At 44.7% G+C, this 23,479-nt stretch overlaps 1 protein-coding gene across 5 annotated transcripts in view; it reads left to right on the top strand.

The window, feature by feature from the left end:
* Positions 1-23,479, top strand: part of LOC143478097 (neurobeachin-like) — a 203,905-nt gene that overhangs the window by 28,430 nt on the left and 151,996 nt on the right. For all 5 annotated transcript variants that reach the window (XM_076977033.1, XM_076977034.1, XM_076977036.1 and 2 more), the window contains exons 2-6: positions 17,086-17,317; positions 18,966-19,066; positions 19,501-19,596; positions 19,916-20,037; positions 22,026-22,152. In XM_076977033.1, coding sequence (XP_076833148.1) covers positions 17,086-17,317; positions 18,966-19,066; positions 19,501-19,596; positions 19,916-20,037; positions 22,026-22,152 — 678 coding nt within the window. The remainder of the gene's footprint in view (positions 1-17,085; positions 17,318-18,965; positions 19,067-19,500; positions 19,597-19,915; positions 20,038-22,025; positions 22,153-23,479) is intronic.

Below are 23,479 nucleotides of genomic sequence, written 5' to 3'. Positions count from 1 at the left end.
GGGACATATTTGGTACAGCTCTTGACAAAAAGGCATATGGTGCGTGCATTTATGGTTATCTCGTAGCCAATGTTAGCTCAGAGCTACTGGGCACACAGTGACTTACCTCAAGCCGTGTTGTGATGAAGAACTTGAGCGGATCGTTTAATCTCGTCTTCCACTGATGCACAGATGTTCAAAGCCAGGCATTGTGGCCATGCGGTGGTCCAGGGGGTAGAGAGGTCACTGTGGATACTTGCCTGTGGCTGTGGTCTGAATATGCTTAATCAAATCAACCACAACATTTAACCTATGATACAAATCCCAAGACATGTCAAGCGGAGATCTAATCTATGGTCTAAAACACAAGGGCTGTGTTAAGTATAGTCAAACCTAAAATGGAAGCTATTTTTAAGGTACCCATGATGAAGGAATGTATTTTACATACAAGGACTGTGAAGCCTTTAGAGGTGAATAATAATTTCTGTTAAAAAGAAAAGTGATTTTATACTATAAATGTATTTAAAATATTTACAATATGCCAAATCCTGCTGAATTGTGATACAGCAAACAAACTTTCATCGAGCTGATATATTCTTCTCGTCCCGTGGAATCTTCAGCGGGTCTATTTCAAGTGTTAGGCCGTTTCCTCTCACCAGATGCATCACCATCCGTAGCCATTGTGAGTCAGTGAGACAAACACGACTGAATTAAGTTTGCACCATATTTTCCAAACAGAATTTTATGTGAACCCCGTCATCTTGATGTTCTCTTTGGAAGTGGGTCGGAGAACGAAATTGAATCCTTCTATCTGAACCTGAAGCTCACATCAACAGGGGATACTGAAAGAAACCCTGTATAGCAGTAGATGAATATCTTGGGTTGTACCCCAGTGATAGAGCCATTTGGGAGCTCCTTATACACCGCATAAATCCACCTCAATAACCCTGCGAGAATGAAACCGAGAACAGTTAGCAGATTAACTGCTGAAACTTCTTCCTTATGGATGCGTAAGGAATAAATCCGGAGGTCCCAGCGAGAGGCTCTCGCTCCTCATCCGCTGTCAGAGAGACGCAGCCGTGAGACGGCGCCGAAGCCTCCGAGATGGCGTTAACGCTAACGCGGGATTACAGCTCTGCTTCGCGCGCCCCGGCACCGCTGGTTTGGCTCACGTGCGAAAGCGCGTGAAGCTCAAGAGAAGCTGGCGGATCTTCGCGGGGGTTAGGGCTCGCGCGCGCGTTTGCTGGCTGCCGCGCGGTTCCCCGCCGCGCGCCACAGGGTTGCAGGATTGAATCCATCATGGATGAAGCATCACTGTTGAACTCCTGAACAAGACATTTTCTCCAAGCCAAATCTTACTGGACACTAGTGCAATGCAAACAAAGCCTTTTGCAACACGTTTTTAAATAATTCAGTTAAAAACGAATCAGTAAAAAAATTACATTACAATATCAGAATGTCTAGAAATGCATCATATTATTACAAACATTCTGTGTGTCAGCAAATACAAATATTATGCTAATATTATGTCTGTAAATATCTCCACATACACGTCACCTTTTTGGTTTTTCTTTGCTTGCTTTATAATTTCAGACACCGTAAAGCTGACAGGCGGGAAGGCGGGTGGAGTAAGTGTTGAGGAAGGCGGGTGGAGTAAGTGTTGAGGATCGCTCGCCCGGCTCCACCTTTGCTGCCGTTCAAGGCCTCCAACAGCCCGGGGAGGCGGAGACTCTGGCCGCTCAACTGGGGGCGGTGGCGGGGAAGCTCTCGCGCGTTTCTGGCCGGTCCTAATGAATTAACTCGACCTCTGGCATTCAAAGCGCAGGCTAATGAATTGTTTGCGCTGCAGTAACAACATTACATCACACGACGCATTACACAACAGCTGCTGTTGAATTTTAGCCCTTCGGCTGTGGTTACTATTAGTTAAAAGGCTTCCGACCTGAGAACAACGCATACATTTTGCAGTGCTGAAGTTTAAATTACATACCATCAAGCGTCAATATCATAACTGAGGTCGAAACTTGTGATTTGAGGTTTGAGGATCCTGATGAAAAGCTGTTTTTTGGCTTTTCTGTAGTGCTGCAGGTGAATGAGACCAGGGTTGATTGTACTGATAACTGCAGCAGAGTGTGTGTGTGTGTGTGTGTGTGTGTGTGTGTGTGTGTGTGTGTGTGTGTGAGTGTGTGTGTGTGCGTGCGTATATGTGTGTGTGTTTGTGTGTGTGTTTATGTGTGTGTGTGCGTATATGTGTGTGTGTGTGTGTGTGTGAGCTACTCAGTTCCACTCTCTATAAAGCTTTGTGACCTGAATGCTAATTGGCTTTGATTCCTGTGATGTTGCACATCCCAGTGGAACTGAGGGACCAGGCAGTCGAGCCTTATTTTGCTTGTGTGCGGATGGTCATTTTATTCATTCACTCCCTCTGCTCCCACCCTTCAGCGTGTGTGTGTGTGTGTGTGAGTGTGTGTGTGTCCTTCCCCCCCTCTTTGATGTTGTGTCTGCATTGCAGTGGGCTGATCCACTGGTCCTTTCCTTATCACAGCTGTAGACTGACGGAGGTCGTCCGTTTTGTCACGCCCTATTGAACTCCACTTACTCTATCTCTAAGCAAGTGTAGATGTGTGTGTTGTGTGTGTGTGTGCATCTGTGCATGTGATCATGCATGCTTAGATGAAGAGAACATGGCCTGTAATGTAATAGTTTTGCATTGTTAAATCAAGTCTCTCATTACAAGTTTTATCCCCTACAATCTCCACACCCGTCTAGCACAGCAGACAGTTCGGCCTGCCATGACTTGGCCGTCTATTGGTTGAAGACTCATTGCATCATTCAGCTCGGTCTGAGTTCCACGTTTCTGCTTTTTAAAAGAAACTTAACAGGTTGATACGGTCCGGCTCTTTCCTCCAGTACAGTTGCCGCGCTAACCCTACTCCTTAGCAACCCTCGTCCGGGAGACCGGCCAGCATCACATGGCCTAGCCAGAGTTCCACCATGTATTCATTCTAGATTCTGGTTTCCTGTGAAAATCCACATACATAAATTGCAACGCTTCTAATTTCTGTCTTCTTTTCTAAATTCATACTGTTTGCCATTAGTACTGAATTGCTCTTGGGAAACAACCAAATTTAACAGTTATTTTGTAGCACTCTCTTTATTAAGCATACAAATGTGGGGTGCTTATGTGTATTGGTTCTTCTGTTGAGTATACTTATCTTGTAGGTGCGTCCTTTTGTTGAGTATACTTATCTTGCAGGTGCGTCCTTTTGTTGAGTATACTTATCTTGTGGGTGCGTTTCAACACCCTTACAGACTGCAGCTCATCTGATGCTTTGTGCGAAAGGTCAGTCCCACTCTACCTTGTCCATCATTCATTTGATCCGAGGGCTATTGCCGAGCAACTGTTACCTGGGTGATGGCCATCCTCAACGCAGCTGTAATGCTGATCTAGTAGCGGCATGGTTGCGTGACTTGGGATGAGTTCAGGAGTTTGTGGGGTGTTTGTCTGGTGTTAATTGTGTGTTAATCCCACTGGTGGCTTTTGAGTGATGTACCTGTGTAGAGAAACTGGCATCGGTTGGACTGCAAAAGATCTAGGTGGGTATTTCTAATGAAGTTGTAGTGACTGTAGGACTTTTGTTATCTCAGTAATATAAGTGCATTAATGTTGGCGTTTCATTACACTGAGTGCATTAATGTTTGCCCGGTAGGGAGGTTTTGCCAGAGAAACTGCATTTAAAATGTTAAAAATAAAAAAATACTCAAAAATGACTCTGGAAATGTGTGGACTACATTGATCTCCTATGGTTGAGGGTTTAATTTTTGAAAGAAAGCGATTCTGCCCAGAGACCTTTAATGCTCTCTGGCCCTGACATCCCAGATAGGGAATGCAAATTTTCTTGTTCAGAGTAATACACTTTATGTGTAGTACATTTTGTGAGCAATTTATACAGGAAACCTGTGTTAAAACATGCAAGAGCATATTTAAATGAGATGGAGATGGAATTTTGAGATGGCAGAATTAGAAATCAACTTCAACAGACAATTAAGTATATTTACATACCTGGAGTAATACATAAATAAATAAATAATGTCCGTGAAGTGGGTGAAAGACCAGCTATAAAAAGAGAGGAGATGGCATCAAAAAAAATATAAGGATAAAATGAGGTATACAATAAAATGTGATAAATATTACTCTGCATCTCTCTGTTATTCTGAACTCTTGGCATGGACAAGGACGATCCACTCTCAGCACCAATGTATATAACGTTGCATACTCGACACATTACACATTACTCCCTGTACTTCTGTCCTGATATTTACACATGCTATACTCAACAATACTTTTAGGATCGGTAAGTTACACCGTGGGTGCTAAATAAATCTATTGCACGAGTAGTGCCTTGTATTTTCTGACCTTGCTTAGAAACACCCTTCCTTACAAACCTGCACAACAGAGTGAATGTGCTACTTAGCTCATTTGAGAGATGCAATCCCAGATCACATTAGCAGATATGCTTGCAGGTTTTTGTAGGTGTCATCTCATTTGCGTGTTTATAGACATGCACTCTTTTAGTAAAATCATAACCACAGTGTTGAATTTTGCACAGCAGTAAATATGAAGGGGGGGTGCACTAATAGCAATAAATGAGTAGATCCTACAAAAGACCAGTTTAGCAACGATATAAAATCGATTTGAATCATGCGATTCAGAGGTTCAGATTGCTGAGGAAGATGAAGATCTGTGGACCTTCTGTGATGTGTTGTGTTGTGAAGAACGTTTATTTGCATGCTGGATCTTTCAACTTGTACCATATTACTGTAATGACTTCAGAATGCGTTAGGCCAACTTGACTCTAAATGTTGTGCAGACAAAGCCACACAGTTCTCCAGGTTAGTGAGGTCAGTTAGGATTGTAAGTTGGGAATTGAAGTCTTGTTATGCCAAAGGATGTGAAGCAGTATGAAGCCCAAGCACATGCCTCAGCCAAACAAGCTGTGATCTGTCTGTCCGTACACACACCAGCTTTCTGACCCACTTCTTGATCTCTCTCACACTCAGACTCACCCTCTCTCTCTCTTTCTCTCTCTCTCTCTCTCTGCCTCTCTCCCTCTCCCCCTCTCTTTCTCTCTCTCTCTCTGCCTCTCTCCCTCTCTCTCCCTCTCCCTCTTTCTTTCTCTCTCTCTCCCTCTTCCTCTCTCTCTCTCCCCCTCTCTCTCTCCCTCTTTCTCTCTCTCTCCCTCTCTCTCTCTCTCTCTCTCTCCTTCTCTCTCCCTCTCTCTCCCTCTCTCTCCCTCTCTCTCTCTCCTCTCTCTCTCTCTCTCTCTCTCTCTCTCTCTCTCTCCCTCTCTCTCCCTCTCTCTCCCTCTCTAAGCACTTTCCCCTGTGACTGCTCTGCCAGATTCATTTCCCGCTCAGCTGCTGTTTAATTTTCTCCTGTGGGTTGTTGAGGAACACTGACCCTTCCGCGTGTGTGTTCTACACTCTCCAGGAGCAGCTGGGGGGGGGTTTGGTCGCAGGAGCCTCTGGTGTTTTCCAGTTCACCCGTTTCGTGTGTCCCCTCATTGCCAGTTACCCGAGCACATGCACTAGCGGAAACAGCAAGCGTGCTCCGTGGGGGTGTGCGGTGTGCTGTGTGAGACTGAACTCAGATCTATGATTAGGTTTCGATGCCATCTATGCGGGCAGGCCTGAACTCCTCTTTCTCTTCACATAGCACTTGAGCACTTTCTGCGCTGTTCAGGGGAAAAGACAAAGCAAAAACAATGCAGCAGATCAGGTTGTAACAGCTGAGTTTTTGAGGCAGGCTCTCTGGATACTGTAACAGGCTCTCTGGATACTGTAACAGGCTCTCTGGGCACTGTAACAGGCTCTCTGGGTACTGTAACAGGCTCTCTGGGCACTGTAACAGGCTCTCTGGATACTGTAACAGGCTCTCTGGGTACTGTAACAGGCTCTCTGGGCACTGTAACAGGCTCTCTGGGTACTGTAACAGGCTCTCTGGATACTGTAACAGGCTCTCTGGGTACTGTAACAGGCTCTCTGGGCACTGTAACAGGCTCTCTGGGTACTGTAACAGGCTCTCTGGATACTGTAACAGGCTCTCTGGGCACTGTAACAGGCTCTCTGGGTACTGCAACAGGCTCTCTGGGTACTGTAACAGGCTCTCTAGATACTGTAACAGGCTCTCTGGGTACTGTAACAGGCTCTCTGGATACTGTAACAGGCTCTCTGGGTACTGTAACAGGCTCTCTGGGCACTGTAACAGCTTTAATCGGAAAACTTTTTGTCCTTATAAATAGTGGGAATAATTGAAAAAACTTAATAGTCAAGTGCTTCTCAGCACTCTTTAATACTGGGCCAGCTTACCATGCTTTGATCTATATTTACCCAAACCTGTCTGGCTGCCTCTCTTTCTCTCTCTCTCTCTCTCTCTCTCTCTCTCGACTGGCCATGAATAAAAGCCTTTAAAGACAGCAGGTACTGCACAGCAGATCCCTTTGTTTGAACTACAAGGTTATTCTGAGTCCTGTTTACTCGTCATAACTAATTTCTTCACAATGCTCCAGTACAAAGCTGCATATTTGAATTTTGTTACAATTTGTAATCTTAAAAAAATCTCTAAAGCCTAATGCAGAAGACAAGACATGCTTCAGTACATGGGAGTGGTCTGACAACAGTCGGATATTTTGTTTTTGTTTTTGCAGGCCTGCACCATTTGAACTCTATACAGCTTTATTACAGGTTATTATTTTAGGCCAATGAAAAGCCTGTGTTGGCAGGATCACTTTGTCTCCCTGCTGTTAATTGAGAGTGGCAGATATGATCTTGCCTAGCCAGTGCTGATTTGCACGGGTCACTTAATGTGCGAAGGGTTAGGTTCCTTGAGGACATGAAGCTGAATGCCAACTGCAGCTCGGTGAAGCTCTCTCCAGGGTGACCTCTGCTCCAGGGTGACCTCTGCTCCAGAGTGACCCTGGCTCGACTGCATCTTTGGGGGAGAATTGGTGAGGGGAGCTGTCCGTAGTGCTGAAATCCTGATGTGCTCTCCTGGAAGCACGCAAGTCTATTTCCTGTGTCCGCCAAGCCTTTTTATGGACGTACTAAATGCTGCAGCTGCTATGCAGACACATGCGGTGTGTGCAGTGTCTTCATATTTCTCCCTGTGCACCCTAGTGGACTGGCTTGTTATACATAAAAGTGTTTTTGTTCAGGGTTTTACATTTTTTAGTTATTTAAGAATATTTCACCTCAGAATGCTAGGAAATGCCGAAGATATTTTGAAATTTTATTACATGATTGTACTGCTGGCCGTCATACATGTCATACATGATCAACCAAACACTTACAAACTGGTCTTACTCGCTGTCATGGAACACTGATTTCACTCAGTGTCACAGAACTAAAAACAGAAGCATTCTTCACGTCTGAAAACAGGATTGGATATTTTTGCACCTGCATACATTTTAGTAAATATGAAAGTTACACCTTAAGCAATTTTCACCTAGTTAGACACAACTTGCAAACACATTTTCACCCACTAAAACACATTTTGCACTTTGGTAAGCATAGGCTAGCAAAAGTGAAACTCAAAATAAGCACAGGTTTCTCAACTTAAACACAGCAACTCAAATTTGATCCCATGTGTGGCTAATGATGTGAGGAAACCAATCTAAGCCAGTACAGGGAGTGCTGGTTGTTGAAGTTTCACTATAGATAGAAGCAATCCGAGAGGAAGAGGAGGAAGAGGAGGTATGAGACAATGTTCTTGTCCATGGATTGACAATGAAGGAAGCAAACTGCAAACCCGCCCCTATAGTCTGAAGATTCAGAGGACAGGTAATTGCATTGTTCATTACATATATGTTTACAGCATGACTCGATACAGTTCTGTAAAAAAGGTGTTTTATTGCATGATTTTTCCACTATACTTGTAGGCCTCGTACAGCATGTATGTTTTTCTAACTGCGTGTTCCTTTTGTAGAATCGCAAGACATCTATGTTGTACCCACACCAAGAGACCGTCATTCATGACGTTGTCTATCAGAACAACGCAATCATACTACGGCACACAGATCAACAATGGCGAGAAGAAAGGAGACATCTGAGGACTTAAGGAAGAAGGTGGTGACAGCCCATCAGTCTGGGGAAAGCTACAAGAACATCTCCAGAAGATTTCAGCTCCATCCATCCACTGTAAAACAAATTTACAAGTGAAGGGCGCTCAGCATGACCGCAGCTCTGCCCAGAAGTGGACGGCCATCAAAACAAAAAGCAAGAAGCGCCAGAAAAATAATAATTCAGGTAAAGGCCAACCCACACATCACCTCCAGAGAGTTGCAGACCCCTCTGGGTCTGGATAAATCTACATGCATCTACAATCAGGCAAAAAATCAATTGACATGACATTCATGGGAGAGCTGCTCTCTGCTCTCAAGAAACAACAAAGTTGCCCATTTAAACTTTGCCAGAGATACAAACCAGAGGCTTTCTGGAAGTCCATTCTCTGGACAGATGAGTTACTGTAAATATTGAATTATTTGGCCACAATCTCCGGGTGCCTTGGAGAAAAATCAGCTCTACATATACAGAGAAGAACTTCCTTCCAACAGTGAAGCATTGTGGTGGAAATGTGAAGGTCTGATTTGAAAATGCATATTCCTTTGTGGACAATAAAGATTATTTCTAAAGCTTTATGATATGGTCATTTTGTTGTCTTTTTCTGTGTTGTGTATAATGACTGTTCAGTTGTGTTTTTCATTTTCATCGACTAGGGCTCTAATCTGACAACATTGTTTGGTTTTGAGCATTGTTTGAACTGTTTTGAGGCAATAGTTTGGTTTTGCAGGTTTGCAAGAGTCAGAGGTTTGTGAATGCAGTTTAAGAATTTTTTTGTTTGGTTTAGAGAAATTGTCACGGTGAGGCGGCCCCCTACCGGTCGCCTCTGTCCACAGCGGCTGTTGTTGTTGTTGTTTTGTGACGTCGTGTGCGTCCCTCAGGTGGGCGGAGCCCGTGATCCGTCTCACCTGAGGGTCGTTTGTTTGACCAAATATATATCTTGTCTTTGTACCAGTTGACTGCTGGTCATTATATCCTTAATTTGGAGATATTGCACGGGTTTTTGGTTTGCACACTTTCTATTAAACCATCCTTTTTCCCTGAGACTTGGTGTGATCGCTTCCTTTTAGTTCGCACTCTCTGCCTGTCACAGAAATGGATAGATGGTTTCAAGAAATGTGTCTTGGCAACTGAGAAACTGTAAATTAATCCATAGTATATTTTGATGATGTGTGAATTAAGATGAAAAACATATAGATAAAAATGTTTAATCTTTGTTTAATGAAATGCAATGAAGAGAATTGTTGTGATTCATAGTAGTCGGTCTATCACAGGTTATAAAGTGCTTTTTAATGACTGGAGTTCCATGGAGTCAAGATTCAGTTTTTTATTTATGGTTGAGCCTGATATCTGATGAGTTCTTGTGTGCTGATGTTGGGTATTTTGAGACTGATGTGAAGATTGTTCAGTGTGATGGTGGTGTTTGATAAATGTCCTTTTATTGCATTGGTGAAATTTCTCTTTGATGCCTTTCTTTATGTCTTAAGACATCTCTCAGAATTTTTCAGTTCTGTGTGTGTGTGTGTGTGTGTGTGTGTGTGTGTGTGTGTGTGTGTGTTTGCTTGCATGCTTTACAGTCAGCGTTTCACAGATTTACTCTTATTTTCTGTCTGCATAATAAAAATGGCATTTATAAGTCTGCATTCACACACAATTGTTTCTTACTGCATTTATAATGATATATAGACAGATTGAGAAAGAACAACCATGAAAGAAATTTCCTTGATAATATTAATAATACTGAAATGTCAAACACTAAATATTTCTGCATTCATATTAAATTGTGGCCATTTTCTGTTTCTGCCTTCAAAAAGATTAATGAGATTAAGTTGCTTAGTGAAAAATGTGGTTAATTAAAAACTGAAACAGCAAACAAAAAAAGTTTCCAGCATGTCATAATCTACCATATTCTCAGGGATTAACACGCAACCAATATAATCTCTGTAGTAACACTGGTGTGCCTCTACTGTGTATCTTGAAGCAATTCGAGGTTTCACAGCAGTTATTTTGTGAAGTTTGTGAAAATGCTTGAGCGTGCTCAGTTGGCATGTTCATTCTTCCTATATATATTCCCCCCAAAACAATAAAGCACATTTAATTTTTGCAAGCCATTAACAGTTTAAATGAATGAGAAGGCATTATCATATCTCTGACTCAACAAATCCACATCAAACTTTACTTCTGAACTTGTAATCTACTTTATTGTTGTACAACTTCTCTGTTTGGTGTTCTTCCTGCACCCAAATGAATAAAGCCAAGATTCTGATTCTCTCTGTCATCCTCCATCTCTCAGTTTCTCTCTTTCCTTCTCTCTTTCAGGCTTCTCTCTCCCCCTCTTTCTCTCTCTTTTCTCCCTCTCGGCCTCTCTTGCTTTTTCTTGACCTTTGTAGTTTTGACATTCTGACAGTTTCGAGGTAGAGAGCGTAAGTGCGGCTGGAAGCTGAGCTCTCCCCGGGGTCCCCCGGGCGTCTCCAGAGATGCTGTGTCATCAGGGGCAGGCGAGCTTTTGATGCCGCGTTCCTGTTCATCTCGGTTAGCGTCTGACGAACGAGCCCTCTGTGCCAAACACGGCAGAGCGTCACTAATCCAGTCGTGCTGTGAAAGAAAGATTACACACAACCCTCCCATCTGACGAGTTTAGGAGTTCGGCGACCTTAGGATGCCTTCTTGCAGGGATTCTTTTCTCTTACCCTCCGCATCACACTGACTACCCCTCTATGATCTATGCCAGTTCGTGCTTTCTAATCCTCTACACAAGAAACCGTATTCCTCTCAGCCCTGACCCGAATAAGCTGCGCACAGCCCATCTGGGTCTCTGTTTCATCTGCCCCGAGCTTCCCTTTGCACAAATGAATCAGGAAATCATTTCCCCATTTGGGGTGGTTTATTCTCACCGTCTTCAGCTCAGGCCCATTTTTCAGTTCAGGGAGCTCACGAGTCTCGCAAGACCTGAGTCACGCACCCAGCCTCTCCCAGACGGCTGCGTCTGGACGGCCGCGTCTGGACGGCCGCGTCTGGACGGCTGCGTCTGGACGCTCCTTTGCATCCTGTCCCACGTATTTATAGATAATGGAGAAGATGTAAGGCTTGTTTCTCCTCCCGGGAGTGCTGTTGTCTGCATGTGTTTCTCGTTCCCATCACTATCTGTAAATAGGATGTCTACTCTATTTACCCCCCCCCCCCACCACACACACACACACACACACACACACACACACACACACACACACTGCAGGCACACCGTGAAGAAATGGCCAAAGTTCCATCTGTGCTGTCTGTAGTCATGGCAACGGAGAGTCTCCAAAGCCCCAGCAGAAAGGCATTAGAAGGATCTGGGCTCGGCTGCTTATAGAGGAGCGCGTATAAGGACTCCACTCTCATGGACGTCTTTAACCAAATACCATTAGGGTTCATTTTCAGGGGCTCTAGAAATCTACAGTTGTTACAGTAATATGCTTTTTTATTATGCATGGAAGTTATACAAAAACATCATATTTGTCAAAAATATCCAGTGGTGGCTAATGGGTAACTTTATTTTATTTATCTAGCTACCTATTTGTTTATTTCTTCAAGATGGCTTTAAGGATATCTCCTAATCTGAAAAACTTCACAGGTTAAGAACAGCCCTTTAACCACGAGGATATTACAAACGGCTGTCTACAAGCTCGTATCTCTTAGTTATTTCCATTTGTTCTGCTTTTAATATTCTCCCGTCACTCTTTCAGTTCAGTAATTTGTTTAATCTAATCTCCTCCTAGGATTACACGCCGATAAACGCAGTGTCGCTTTCCTTCACACGAGGCAGCACGCTAACATTCTGATATCTGTTTGTAGCATTCTGATGTCTGTGTACTGTGCCATAAGTTCTTTAATTCTTTGAAGTTGCCTGCCTGTCTTTATTGAGTACTAATCCAACTGTTTCAATCCAGTGGATCTGAAATGGTCCCTGGGCAGTAGAATGGTCTGGGGAATCTGCTGCTAACGATTGGGGCCTGAGCTTCACAGGTCCCCTCTCTCTCACATGGGTGGATGTGTCTGCAGAGCAGTGCTGTATTTTCACTGCTTTTGCTGGACAGCTTACGACAGGGATCACACACTCGTCCCACCAAGTGATTCTTCAATCACGGGTAATGCAGCAAAATGCAGCCAATGTGCATTTTTGGAAGATTGGCACGCATGCAAGAAAAAGAAAACCACAAGAAAAACACACACACCCTCCTCCCATATCCCCCCCACACACACACACCCTCCTCCCATATCCCCCCCACACACACACCCTCCTCCCATATCCCCCCCACCCCCCACACACACACCCTCCTCCCATACCCCCCCCCCCACACACACACCCTCCTCCCATATCCCCCCCACACACACACCCTCCTCCCATACCCCCCCCACACACACACCCTCCTCCCATATCCCCCCCCCCACCCCCCACACACACACACCCTCCTCCCATATCCCCCCCCACCCCCCACACACACACACCCTCCTCCCATATCCCCCCCCCCACCCCCCACACACACACACCCTCCTCCCATATCCCCCCCCCACCCCCCCCACACACACCCTCCTCCCATACCCCCCCCACACACACACACCCTCCTCCCATATCCCCCCCACACACACACCCTCCTCCCATACCCCCCCCACACACACACCCTCCTCCCATATCCCCCCCCCCCACCCCCCACACACACACACCCTCCTCCCATATCCCCCCCCCACCCCCCACACACACACACCCTCCTCCCATATCCCCCCCCACCCCCCCCACACACACCCTCCTCCCATATCCCCCCCCCACCCCCCACACACACACACCCTCCTCCCATACCCCCCCCACACACACACACACCCTCCTCCCATACCCCCCCCACACACACACCCTCCTCCCATATCCCCCCCCACCCCCCACACACACACACCCTCCTCCCATACCCCCCCCACACACACACCCTCCTCCCATATCCCCCCCCACCCCCCCCCACACACACACCCTCCTCCCATATCCCCCCCCCACACACACACACCCTCCTCCCATACCCAAGTATAAAGATGACCATAAAGTAAACAAAGAATAATTATAACAATAATTATTCAACAAAACAGATTCTTCTCCAAATATTCAGCCTTTGCTTTTCCTACTCAATATGGCACATATTTCATTTTTTTAAGACTTCGGCTTTGTAGTTGCAGCAAAGCATGGCAAAAGACAAGGCTGATTCACAGTCTGTCCTGGGTGATCATATTTAAAGTACACAAATAAATACTAATATGTTGCATGTTTCAGTATGGGGGAATATAATTTTCTCTAGCTTGGCGTATAAAGATCTATGCAAATGTTGTTATTTTTCTTCTTTGCCTGGATCAGCACTTGGACTTTAGGTTATTAATATCTTCAGGAAAGTTCATTTGCACAGTGCACAGAGAATCAATCGCCGAAATGAGTTTGCAATAATACTGACGTCTGTGTTTTCACAATTTCTTATAGCACTTTAAAATGTCTTATCAGGCATTGATTCACTCGCACAAAAATGCACAAGTTCCACTCGCCCAAATGAAATAACAGTGGTAAAGTTATACGCCCACTCAATATTGGTCTTATTTGCTGGTACGTAAGCAAAGTCCATCAAAACCAAATGTTGAACCATAAATTCCTGACCATAATATTTAATCACCGTTTCCTCCCCACACCAGGGTGGTCAGAGGTGCTACAGTGCTCACGTTCTTAAGACACTTCTCACACATTATAAGACACTTCTCACACATTATTACACTTCTCACACGTTATAAGACACTTCTCACACACTATTACACTTCTCACACGTTATAAGACACTTCTCACACATTATTACACTTCTCACACGTTATAAGACACTTCTCACACACTATTACACTTCTCACACGTTATAAGACACTTCTCACACATTATTATACTTCTCACACGTTATTACACTTCTCACACATTATAAGACACTTCTCACACACTATTACACTTCTCACACATTATAAGACACTTCTCACACATTATTACACTTCTCACACGTTATTACACTTCTCACACATTATAAGACACGTCTCACACATTATTACACTTCTCACACGTTATAAGACACTTCTCACACACTATTACACTTCTCACACGTTATAAGACACTTCTCACACATTATTACACTTCTCACACGTTATTACACTTCTCACACATTATAAGACACTTCTCACATGTTATTACACTTCTCACATTTTATAAGACACTTCTCACACATTATAAGATACTTCTCACACATTATAAGACACTTCTCACATGTTATTACACTTCCCACACGTTATTACACTTCTCACATGTTATAAGACACTTCTTACAGATTATAAGACACTTCTCACACATTATAAGATACTTCTCACACGTTATTACACTTCTCACGTTATAAGACACTTCTCACACGTCATTACACTTCTCACACATTATAAGACACTTCTCATACATTATAAGACACTTCTCACATGTTATTACACTTCTCACACGTTATTACACTTCTCACATGTTATAAGACTTCCCACACATTAAAAGACACTTCTCACACGTTGGACACATGTTTAAATAAATTATTAAATAATAACACTTCTCTTACTGGTTTGCGGAAAGTGTTTTTTACTGAGGCGTACCAGTTGATTTTTGAAGGCAAATCAATAAACCAAAAAGAGTGTTTGTATCACATCCATTACTTAACCACCAGTTAACAGTCGAAACGGTCCGTAGTTCGGCTCACTCCATTACGCTGTCGTTAACGGAGAGGCCGCAGACACGGTGGACACGGTGTTTCATACAGCACTACTACAGTCACACTGATGGTAAATTAACAACTACTCATATACTGGCCTTAAAGTACTAAATGCGCACGGGCGTTTCAGTTACAGGATAATAATCCCGGATTATTCTTCCACACCTCCGTAATCCAGCCCGGGGTGGAGAAATAAGCATTTTAGCTGCATGATCAGTTGGGTCAGTGGTAATAATGACCACCGGCCCTTACATTGCATTAAAAGTGAAGTCTTCATCAACAACTTGATCGAAATCCATCGCTTGCCAAAGAGTCGGCTGAGGTTCGCAGAACATAAATGATCTTCCTTTCAGATTTTCGGTTTTAAGCGTCGTGCCTTCTTATGAAAGCCTACATCAAATGGTCTAGAGCACGGAAAGCCTTGGTCGGAAAAGGAGAATAAAACCAGGTTTAATAGTGATTTATATACTGGTTATTTTTAGGGAACAATAATGTATGGGTGGTTCACCCTGTTAACACTTAGATAAGATACATTAGCCTAAGGGTTTTTAGTTTTCGGGCAGACTGCAGATTTGCGGACTTTGCGCACATGCAGTTGCGCAATGTAACACGTACTACAAGTGATGATTTGTACCCAGGATATATACAGCTTGGTTTTTTGAATATCCAAACGACATGTCTCATTTCTCTTGTAATGAGTCAACTGGAGTGAATCAACTGTAAATCCCATTTCAGACGGGCAGATTTCAGCTCTTAACCAGTCGCTTCCCTCCAGGCGATCTGTCAGAGGACAGAAAAGCGCTTTTTACACAGTCAGTTTCCACGCCGATGTCAGGTAATCTCTCATCAGTCTTTCATCCTGCATGGCATACAGTCACAGCTCACCGCCGAGATGCCAATCATACCTAGGAAAGAAAACTGAAGAGGCAGCGTAGGCTATTTGTCGCAAAGTCCATCAGCTGTTCTGTTGTGAACAGTGAAACATTTGAAAGTGCTCTGGTCAGTCAAATCAAAGGTGTTGGGCCGAGTCCCCTCGTTTAAACGCGCATAAAGACGCTACAGATGATGTTTAAAATATTTATAAAGGAGTATCATTTGGGTAGGCATTGCGTTGGCATCACTATTAAAATAACCCTTGTTGAACGTATGACATGGGCTTTATATGGAATAACCTACACATAGCCTATATTCAACAAAATAAAAAACAACACATTTCAGTCTTGTGAGTACTGTGATTATAACTTAGTTCACTGAGCACTCTTGTTTTGTCCTAATTAGATAATTAGACATAATTAGTCAGTAAGAAGATGTATAAGATGTAAGGTCAGTAATGACGAGGAACAACGTAATACTGCGACGTCACGTGGTCAGAGGTGAACTTCAGCATAGCAAGTATGTTACTGCCCCAGGCCTGAGAATTAAAATATATGTAGCCTAAAGTGTTCTCAAAATTCTTAACATGAAAGACATCAGATTAAACATTAGAGTGCTACCGTAACAACAAATCTTTGGTACATTACATTTTATTAAAAACATTTAACACCCATGAATCAGTGTGTAGAAACAACGGAAATAATGAAAATCGTTTGTAGCATCTTGCGTGCAAATGTGGAGAGTCGGATTCTGCCGAAGAGTCGGCACGACACCTGTAACGGTGTAGCTAACAGCAGGCCTCCCCTCGAACAGCCGAAGGGTGTGTTGATACAAATCCTCTCTCAGCCGTCATCCAAACACCAACACCACCCCACCCCCACCCGTGAAATGACACCACCACCACCTCCTCCTCCACCAGTGCCTGACGTGTTTACGTGTGGCTTCTGTCTGTTTGTCATGCTAATATTACTGCAAGACTTCGCTGCCCGTTTACCACACGCCTGACTCGTAGCGGTCTCGTGAGTGGCCGAGGCGGAGGCGTGGGTAAGGCCAGGCTGAAGCTGCTCAATTTCATGCTTGGTGTACTATGAGAATAAAATAATTGGTTATTATTTACAACTACGCTAATGGTAATTGTTACAAATAACTAGAAACGACCCAAACTCTTTGTCTCACACCCTTTCGAAATGATCCAATGATAGAATTTTTGTGGAATCCCTATAAGCAGCTGACTGGCTCTTTTGTTTTCCCCCTCTCTCTCTCTCTCTCTCTCTCTCTCTTTCTCTCTTTCGTCCTCTCCCCTGTCTGACCCCCCTGCTGTGCCGTGCAGCTGGTGGGCGGCGAGTTCGACCTGGAGACCAACTTCATCATCCAGGATGCGGAGAGCGTGGTGTGCATGGTGGATCTCCTGGAGAGATGCGACGTCACCTGCCAGGCGGAGATCTGGAGCATGTTCACCGCCGTCCTGCGCAAGAGCGTTCGCAACCTCCAGACCAGCACCGAGGTGGGCCTCATCCAGCAGGTGCTCCTCAAGCTGAGCGCCGTCGACGACATGATCGCAGGTACGCCCCCCCCTTCCCCACTCCAGGACCACCTCATCTCCCAGACGCCTACGAGCACACGGGGCTCGGCCATGCGAGACGCTGAAGTCTCTCCCTCGACCGGGTTCAAGTTACCCTCTTTGTTATGTGGACTTTCTTACACGGAGAAACCAAATGGAAGTGCCCCGCTGTTGAGCTGAATCAGAATTCTGGGTCGCAGTAGAAAGCGATTGCACTACGCTTGCTTCCTGTTTTCAGATACCGCCTCTAGCTTCGGAGCCGTGCAGCATGGTAAACAGAACCAGCTTCTGCTTTGAACTCCTCCGTCCCGCGTTTGAGGCGGAGAGACGGCGTATGCAAAGCTGCTATGAACTGCAGGCCGGGCAAAATATAAACAAAGTGGCAGGATGCTGTTCTGTGCCGATGCCTGTGGCAGCAGTCGATGCCCGTGAGAAGACGAAAGGCGGATTAAGTTGATATCTCCTCCACCGCCAAACTCAGTGGTTTTAGGAGAGATGGAGAGATTGAGGGTGGGAAAAATCTCATTAGATGCAGACTGCTTCATAATAAGATTGAAAGGCGGTTTAGAGAAAAATTTAATTATGTTTCTGAATGCCAAATACTAAATGATAAATCCTGATGCCCTGTTTTTATTTATTTTTTTTATTTATTTATTTTTTTTTATTTATTTTTTTATTTATTTTTTTATTTATATTTATTTTATTTATCTGTAATCAGTGCGCTCTGTCTGCAGATTTGCACTGTATCATTTTCCCCTCTCAGCGGCCAGGGTTCTCTCTGAACCCACAGCTGTCTTAGTCCTCGTTCACGCCAGCATTCGTAACCAGGCCTGAAATGAAAACATTGCACGCCAGCAATCAGTATATTTGGCATCAGGGACTGAGTGTGGGTCACTGTTGGTCAGGCTCTGCAGCGGGCAGGGAATCACTGCTGTACAAATCTCTGCCGCACTGTAGGTGGACGTGTGTCTGTAGCACCAATGTACTCTCTGCTCTTACAGGCGCCATTTTGGCCTTTATCCCTGAAACCTTGAAGTAATTAGATCTGTGTCCTGTTGGGAGGGATTGTTGTCATATAAACTGTGTGTTCCTAGCCTTAAACATCTCTGAAATGCGGCAGTACTGTGTGTTCGAAGCAAGTGCCGGTTCAGATCCAGAGTCCAGGATACAGAACGGGCCATTATGGTCCCATATGACTTTTTCCTTTTGAATAGTTTAATGAGAGAATGAGAACTCTCATTAGCGGATTCAGCTTTAGTGCCTAATCTCCTCCCCACGTTATATGAACACTACATGTTGTTTATTTTATTTATTCGTTTATTTGACAGGGACAGTGTACATTAATTAACATGACTGTAAAAAGTACCAGAATTAGCCTAAAGGCTATTTTTCATCCGTAGTCCCTGGACAGATCTAAAAATTGTCTACCTGTAAGGTAGTAGCATTTCAACAAGACCTCTTGTTGCATTTCTGATTGTCGTGATGGGATCCAGAGATAAAATAATCTGACCTGTATAGTGGTCTACATATAATATATCTGCCTAGATATAGGTAGACCTCTGTACAATGGACTGAGATGATCTAAGACTCTGTCCCTCCCCCTCTCTCTCTCTCTCTCTCTCTCTCTCTCTCTCAATCCCTCTCTCCAGATCTTCTAGTGGACATGCTGGGAGTGCTGGCTAGCTATAGCATCACTGTGCGGGAGCTGAAGCTGGTTTTCAGTATGCTACGAGGGGATGGAGGATTGTGGGTAAGCTAGTGGCCCATGAAGCCCGGCGACACAGGAGCGCATGTCTGTCTGCGGGAGCTTGCGTTGGCCCTGTTCGGGCCCCTGGGGCTGCCATCCACAGCCACTTCTCTAGATATCAACGTTCTATTGGCTGGATTGGGAGCAATCGGCAAGAGTATTGGTGTTGGTAGTCGCCATGGTGAAGATGCTGTCAGAATAGCTCTCCCTCTGTCAACAGATTGAAGTGTCCTTTGTCTTAAAGGTCTGAGCTGTTACTGACAGAGGGTGTAATGCGTTATAGCAACGTGAGACCATCTTTAAATATCTGGCCTGACAGAACGGAGAACTTGACAAGCGCCTCTCCTAAACAGCATCGATTCACACAGCGACGTTCGCTTTCAAACGTCATTACGTACCGGTTAGATCTTACCGCGTGTGTGTGTGGTTGCTTGCAGCCAAGACATGCGGTGAAGCTCCTGGGTGTGTTGAACCAGATGCCACAGAGACACGGGCCAGACGCCTTCTTCAATTTCCCGGGTCGTAGTGCTGCCGTGAGTCTCCGTTCCTCCACCACACAACTCTGCACTGGACTCTCTTGATCTGAAATCATTCTTGTCAGCACTAACACAGGAACCAATGAGTTTCTTTCATCTTCTACTAATTCTTACAGCACTGTTTTAGCTCTGATTTCACGTCTCAGTAGCAATAAACATTTGTACCCAGCATCTTTCATGTAGTTTAAAACTTCTCAGAGCTTTGTAGACACGAGGAAACAAAATCAGCGTAGAAACACGGCATAGATAGGACCGGCCGTGCATGTGCATGTGTGTTTTGCCCTGATAAGAATCTCCTGAGCTCTCTGTGCACCAGGCCATTGCTTTACCTCCCATTGCCAAGTGGCCTTATCAGAACGGCTTCAGTCTCAACACCTGGTTCCGCATGGACCCCCTCAACAATATCAACATGGACAAGGACAAGCCCTATCTGTACTGGTGAGCTTCCGACCGCCACGCCGCTGCATGACGAGTGATGTACTGGCCTCTCTGACAGATAAGGACAGGGTGACTGGTGTCATTGAGGAGGTCCTTCTGGACGCCTTTTGAGTCGTGTGGATGCCATTTTACTTTGCGATGGCGTAGCGGAGTATGGAAGTGCGAACGTTAATTAAGTCCGATTTTTTGCTGATTAAACAAACAGGAGAAGGAGCGTCGGGGTGGGAAATGCTCTGTGTTCGCAGGCGGATCTCTGCAGGGGAAACGGGGATTAATTTTGTCTTTTAATGTCCGCGGGGCCGATAGAATGTCGACCCACAGGAATGTGTAGAGATTTGTGGGTAATTAACACTGAGATCAGTAGCCTAGAAGGACTGTATTTATCTGCAGCGCTCCAGGATACATGCAATAAACCCTCAAGGTAGGAAGAAATGTCTGTGTGTGTGTGTGTGTGTGTGTGTGTGTGTGTGTGTGTGTGTGTGTGTGTGTGTGTGTGTGTTGGGATACGGTGGTGGTAAGGATAACAGGACTGTGAGCATTCAAAATGGGTATAGTGCAGGAATATAAAAAACCTAAAACAGGACGCTTTTATGCAGGAGCTGTTTGCAAGCTCTGCTAAATTAATCCAAGCTATCTCCTCTTCACAAATCTATATACCCATTCATTTGCCCTCGGGCCGTAGCGTCCAGGGGGTTTGTGTCTGCACTGTTCATTTTGAGGTCATGCCGGTCCTGTGAAGGGCTCGGAGTGGCGCCCATGCATGATGCTAATCTCGTCTCTTACCTCACGGCCAACACCGGGCCTCAGCACAGAGTCAGGACACTGAGAAATCTCTGTAAACGAGTTTTGGGGAAAACCATTTTGGAAAAGCAAACTCGCCGTTTACAGACGGAGCCTCGACAGTTTAAAGCAGCGTTTGGTATTTTCAGGGCAGCTAATTGAAGCAACCGAAGACATGTTAGTTTAGAGATACTGAAGCGCGTGGATCACGTAACGGCAGCAGGCCGCTTTCGGCTGCCGTGTGTCTCTGGGACATGTCTGCTTCTGCTCCGCGCTGGCAAAGGGCCCGAGAAAACATAGGCAGAGGATTAAAGACCTCAGCATTGTCAGCTATTGTAAAGGTCTTTGTTTGCCTTAGGCAACAGACAAAATCCACACGGAGCCGTTCCTGTGTAGGTTTATTTTAAGAGCTGCTCGAAACAGAGGTGGTTCTGATGCTTTATAGTGAATCCTGTCTCCAGCCTTTCTGAATAAAGCTCGTTTAAGTGACTCTCAACTCTGAGTTGAAGACCTACAACAGGCTGCGTGTCCGCTCACCCCGCAATGACGTGGGTTTTGGCTGAGGTCACGTGGGTTTTTGCCCAATGAACCGGCTAACGTGGAGCTCCTGTCAGAAGAAGCTGCCACAGAGCTAAACTGCATTGTCTGCCGTGCTAATTACTCGATCTTCTTCTTCTCTATCTCTCGCTCTCCCTGAAATGAAAATGTCTTGAGTCAGATGTTCTCATGTTCTCTAACCCCATGTGCTCAGACAGTGTCCGGAGACAAACTGTGGTTTTCACCCATGTCTTTATGTTCTGAGGCTCCTGAAAACCTGCCCGAGGCTCTGGGCAGAATGTGTGAACGTATGTGTGTCTGATCAAAGAAAGATGAAAATGTTGAACAGTGCAGGATCCAACGTGAGACGGCTGTTGAGCCGTCTCATGTTAGCAACGTGAGCAAGAAGTTAGATAATATAAATGTGGACATGGAGAATTCTAACATTGGCAAACATTTTATCACACATGGTGTAGCCAATGAAGAGGTGTAGGTGTCTTTCACCATGGGCTTAGCAAACCATCATCATCCTAATTACTTTTGACTTGTACAAATGGCGTTGCTCTCAGTGGTAATCTTGCTGTACAAACTGTCACGACGACTCTGTCTGTCTGAGTTTATGGTTGTTTTATAACTGGGTCTCGTGTGCTTGGGGTTTTTTTTTCCGACAGCTTTCGAACCAGCAAAGGTGTTGGCTACTCAGCTCATTTTGTTGGCAACTGCTTAATTGTGACGTCACTCAAGTCCAAAGGCAAAGGCTTCCAGCACTGTGTGAAGTTTGACTTCCAACCCCGGAAGGTAACTGCCTCGAATAGTTACAACTCACTATCGAACCTCTCTTGGCTAAGCCCGCAGCGCTGAGTAAGCTAAACATGAATGGAGATAGATTTAGTAGATTTAGGATTAAGGGAGATTACAGCCTCTAGTGATGATTAAAGAAATATTCTAATCAAAATGTTCCTGCATGGCCCCAGTTAAGGTGCGTCATTCTTAATCCACTTTTAGCCAATTTAATCGGACTTTCCCGAGCATATCTCCTGTAGTGTCAAAGTAGTGGCCCCTCAAAATAAACGCTGTGTCTAAAGTTCATTTTTACTCTGCCCTTTCTCCAGCGTGTGGTGCGCAGGGCTGTAGCAGTCAGATAGTGAAGAAAGGGCTAATTCGGGAGCTCTTTGAAACATCCATCTACTGAATTACAGTCGATTGGATGCATTTGCTGATGTGACCCAGAGCCACTGGGCTTCTCTTTGAGGCCTTTAAAGGCAATTAAAAATGAATTTAATGGAAGGTGAAATTATTTTATGGGTAATATAAGGGAAGCTGAAGAATTGAAGTGATTGAGAAGAATGTAATGATGGGATTATTTCATGTAGGCTCACGTGAGGTTTTCTTAATATTCCTTCTTTGTGATTTGCCGTGGCTGGAGTTTCTGTTCCACGGAATCTGGTTCTCTTTGTTTTACTGACGTGATATTGGATTAGCATATTTGGTAAGGTATGTAAAAGTGTCTTTGTGCGCAAAGTGAACATGTTACGGTGCTACAAGAACCTCGGTGTCTTTGTGAAGATGGTTTCCTGTCTTGTATGTCCTTTAAAATGCAAAGTCAAGTAGCACAGCTACACGCCCTACTGAAGAAACTCGGGGGTGTCGGAGAGCTTGATTTCCTGTGTCCTCTCAATTATGTCCCTACAGATTTGATATGGGAACTGAGGAAAACGAGCAACTGCTTAAGTTTAACCTCCTCACCTCTTCCTGTTCAGAGATCAGGTCCGTTTGTGTGGGTTTTTAATGGCTAGTGTAGCTGTGATTTACAGCTGGAGTTCCTCTGTATGTGCGGCTGGACTCTGAGGACAAGCAGGGGGCTTCGTCAGACTCATTAAGGGTCCTCTGGCACTTTGTTCAGGCTCCTCGCAGATGTGAACTGTGTCCGCTGCTGCATCCATGATTGTGATTTAGCCCGACGGATCTATTATTCATTATCCCAGTTCAAACGCAGCTGCGTTAGACCGTGGGTCTGTGTGAGTAGCAGGACTCACCGAACTTTCTTGCCAAAGCTTTTGTGTTTCTATGCATAAAAGTGCATACCAAAAATCTGTTAGTAGACATTGCTCATTTGTAGTTTTAG

Source organism: Brachyhypopomus gauderio, chromosome 16 (genome assembly GCF_052324685.1).
Source record: "Brachyhypopomus gauderio isolate BG-103 chromosome 16, BGAUD_0.2, whole genome shotgun sequence".
NCBI classification, from domain to species: Eukaryota; Metazoa; Chordata; class Actinopteri; order Gymnotiformes; family Hypopomidae; genus Brachyhypopomus; species Brachyhypopomus gauderio.
The sequence above is the reverse complement of the archived record's forward strand: the minus strand, read 5'-3'. Positions and strand labels throughout refer to the sequence as shown.